The sequence below is a fragment of the Condylura cristata genome, unplaced genomic scaffold (genome assembly GCF_000260355.1).
Source record: "Condylura cristata isolate star-nosed mole 26May11 unplaced genomic scaffold, ConCri1.0 scaffold00012, whole genome shotgun sequence".
NCBI lineage: Eukaryota > Metazoa > Chordata > Mammalia > Eulipotyphla > Talpidae > Condylura > Condylura cristata.
In genome coordinates, this window is record NW_004567113.1 from 37,911,508 (window position 1) to 37,915,420 (window position 3,913).

The 3,913-nt window shown below is 43.8% G+C and overlaps 1 protein-coding gene across 2 annotated transcripts in view; it reads right to left on the minus strand.

Annotated features, from left to right (window-relative positions):
* Positions 1-231: 231 nt before the first annotated feature.
* KLB (klotho beta) overlaps positions 232-3,913 on the minus strand; it is a 32,650-nt gene continuing 28,968 nt past the window's right edge. The window contains exons 4-5 of one of the 2 annotated variants that reach the window (XM_004681347.2): positions 2,223-3,339; positions 232-1,421 (exon numbers count right to left, since the gene is read on the minus strand). In XM_004681347.2, the coding sequence (XP_004681404.1) occupies positions 1,033-1,421; positions 2,223-3,339 (1,506 nt within the window). In that variant the 3' untranslated portion in view covers positions 232-1,032. Of the gene's footprint in view, positions 1,422-2,222; positions 3,367-3,913 lie in introns of both variants that reach the window. The other variant, XM_004681346.2, reaches the window with a different exon arrangement.

Sequence of the window (3,913 nt, forward strand, 5' to 3'; positions counted from 1 at the left end):
CTATCTAAAATGTTTGTCTTAAGGAATCTGAACTTGTTTATCACCTCAAAAGTCAAGTGCAGGGCCCTCCTTGAGGGCACAGCGGGTTAAAGCACAGCACTAGGAAGCTAAAGCCACTTCAGCATGAGTTTGATCCCTGCCTGAGTTTGATCCCTGCATGACCCGCCCTCTGCTCCCCTCAGCTGTGTACTTCATCAGTCTGCCTGTTCTGCTCCACACTCTATCTCTGGTGAATCTTCTAACCGCCCCTGCAACTTTAGCCTGTACCCCTGACCTGTATGCACAAATAAATCTTAAAAAAGTCAAGTGTAGAAGAGTGATATTTGTCTGAAAAGGAAATTGCTGCATTGAGGCTAAGTAACTTCCCTGCTTTCAAAGGCAATTGGATCTAGTTCTTAATTCTTTAATCTTACCATGAAATGAGTTTTAGGAGATTTTTTTTAAAACACTAGATCTGATTAAAGGAGAGTCTCACAAAATCTGATGTACATAAAATGATATACTTTTATTCTGTTCAGTAAAATGATTGTTGTGCTTTAGAGTGCTATAACTGGCTATAGATAAAGCATTATTTACTCCATTATGTTTTTAATTCCCTTTTTGAGAACCACCTTGACCAAAAGAAGAAAGCACCTTGTTAAAAGTGACAATATCACTAATGATCCAGTGTTAACTTTTAAGTCTCTGTTACAATTGCTAGCAAAGTATACCTTTTCAAAATAATTTTATTATACATGCCTATTGTATTTATAAAGAAGGCTAGAGAATAGTCAAAAATACTCTTTAAACTTAATGAAGCGGTATAGTACATAGTCCATAAAGCTTACTCTGCAAAGCCTTGATCTTCAGAAAAAATAAATTGATAATATCTAAGTGAAAATTCATTTGAACCATACAGCAGAGATACGGATTGTCATGACCTTGATTACCATGAATAGTGCAAATTTTCTTTGAACATTGTAGGTGTATCCTCTGTATGTTGCCAGTATGTAGAACTGGAGTGAGTTTTTTAAATGTCATACAAACATCATTTTAGCTAAGAACTCTCTTCTGACCTTTTCTTAATGGTATGTGCTGTAAGTTCTTTGCTTTCCAAAATTTTCTTCTCTTTCGCTTATGAAAAATGGTAATTGATAGAAGTAGTGCCAGGGTAGAGAAGAAGCAACAACCAAAGAATATCAGTGGTTTCTTCTCCATAAGAAATAAGCAGACAGCACACTCTGTGTTCTTATGATTCTGACTGCACCTAGAACTACTGTTCTCAGAAGGAAAGCCATTGTTGCTGATGAGTTTGTTGTAAAACTGTATTGAGGATTTAGCTTTGAAATCAGATGTGAAGAATCCAAATCTGGATTTAGATTTTTCTTCAGTCAGTTTGAATGTATAATAGCCTTTGACTTTGATGTTATCAATCAGGTATGCTGAAAAAAAAAATAGAACAAACATTAATCACAAATGGACTATAAAGATAAAAAATTGTCACGGCCAGTGCTGGGGAAGAAGGTAAGTTCTTTCAAATATAACAGTTGACCCAGTAATTCCACTAGACAACCCACCCTAAGGAGATAATCAGCAATCAAAGATTTATATATAAATAACTTTAAAAAATTAAGTTCAAAACAGGGTTCCTACCGGTTAAGTCTCAGTGCTACCACCTCGAATGGCCCCATGAAAGGCCTGAATTTGATCCCTTGAAAGGGAGCACATGGCACATCAGATCTCTCCTGTCTCACCTGCTGTTCCCCTCAGAGTATTTCAGTAGATCTACCTGTTATGCTAACCATTCTGTCTCTAGTGAATCCTATCCCCTTCCCCCATTCCAGTTCTATGCAAAAACAAAATCTTTAAAAAACCTCATCAAACAGTGTTTAAATACCTGCAATGTGTGCACACGATTTATTGAGCAACTATTAAAGCAATGATTACTAGGTACTTTGATATGGAACTTAAAATGTGATACTGGGAAAAAGTTGGATCAATTGAATTATGAGTCATCTAATAAAACTGTCTAGCAAGCACACCAAGTAATCCGAACATCAGTGATATTGTTTGGGGATTGAAATTTCAGGAGATTTTAAAAAATCAATGCATTTCTATGTATTTACCAAGCTTGCTTTAATGAGCTCACAGTGTCACTGATGAATCTTGTCCCCTCATTCTTTTGTTCCCATTACCTAAGACTTTCGTGCTTTCCTGTTTTTGAAATGGGCTCAGAACCTCACCTTTCAAAGCTTCCTGAATATATTTCTCTAAGTAGTATTTTCGGAGTTCATCGTTTTCCAGAGACTGGTCGTCGATGCCGTTGGCCGTGATGTAGACATCCACGTGGCCGTAGTTTTTCTGGATCCACCTCAACACCTTCCGCTCTCCCCAGGGGATCACGGCCAGGCGGGTGGGGGAGCTCAGGCAGGTGATGTCCTGCAGAAACTGGACGTCTCTGTCCGCGTCGTAGCTACTGCCGTTCTGGCTCGCGTGCATCACGAACCTGGTGGTGAAGTGGTTCAGCGCGCAGAAGTCCGCGGCGCCCTTGACCAGCCTCCTCTCCTCCTCGGTGAAGTGAGGCAGTGTGGAGCGCGACAGCCCTTGCCTGTTCTTGAAGGCGATGTACTCCCTCATGGCCAGCGGGTAGTCGCCGGTCTTGAAGAGGGGTTCTGCGAACCAGGCGATCTCGAACTGGAGGAACCGCTCGGCCGCCTTCCAGTGTGAGTCCGCGTAGGGGTTGGCGGGCTCCGCCCAGTCCGAGTGCAGAGACAGAGACAGGGCCCCGCGCTGCGCTGGCCGGTACTGCCGGTCGTAGAGGTGCCAGACGAGGGCATGGGCGATCAGCAGGTTGTGGGCTGCCCTGTAGGTGTCGTTACTCGTGCGGCTGTAGATGTCACTCAGTCGGTTAGGCTCGTTGATGGTGATCCAGAGCTTCACCAGGTCCCCCAGCTCCTGGAAGCACAGCCGGGCGTAGTCCTGGAAGGCTTTTACTGTCGACACGTTCAGCCACCCACCGCTGTGCAGCAGCGGCCTGGGGAGGCCCAGGTGGGAGTGGGTCGGATGGTATAGAGTGACCATGGGGGAGATGTTGAGCTTCAGCCCCTCCCTGACCACACACCTGTAGTACCTCAGAGCTTGTCGGTTGATCGCGGACAGGTTACCCGTGGGAAGGATTGAGGGCCAGTCCAGAGCAAACCTGTAGTGGGTGACTTTCATTCGTGCCAGCATCTCAAGTTGTCTTTTGATGCTGACAATATCTGTGCATTGAGCTGGCCGTGTTTTCAGCCTCACTCCCTCCACTCGGTGCAATAGTCTGTTGCCAGTCACATTCCACACATACAAGTGAGGATCGTTAAACTGTGAGGAGAAAGCCGCGGACTCCGGCTGTGAGAAACAAGCATATTCAGGTAAAGCACATCCCAGGAAATAGGTTATTAGCATCCTAGTCTGAGAAGAAGGACCTGGTCTTATTTTGCCTGTCATTGACAGCAGACAAAGTAAATGATGCATAAGTCCTTCATAATGACCTGTGTATTCTCCTGGTGATGTCAAAGAAAAGACTTGATGGACTGGTCTCCCTTCCAGACCTTGAAATCTCCCAGGGAGATCAGAAAACAAGGAAGGAACCACACCCAGGGATTGACTTGGAAAGCAAGCTGTTTCTCGGAAAATACTGAGAAGCCGTTTTTCAATTCGACTCCCTAAGATTCTGGCTTATAAAGTAGTCTGGTGTGATTCTGTTAAAATTCATCATGAAATTGGCTTAGTGCCCTCAGTTAAAAGGAATCACACAAAAAAGGACCGTCCAAACCTTGCCATTAATTGAAGGCAATGTTACAATCCCAACTGTAGATGATTTCACTGAGATCAGCACTTGGGGTTAGAGGATACTGGTGGTTGACCCTGGTTGCAGTTCCCAAAAGCCCAGTGG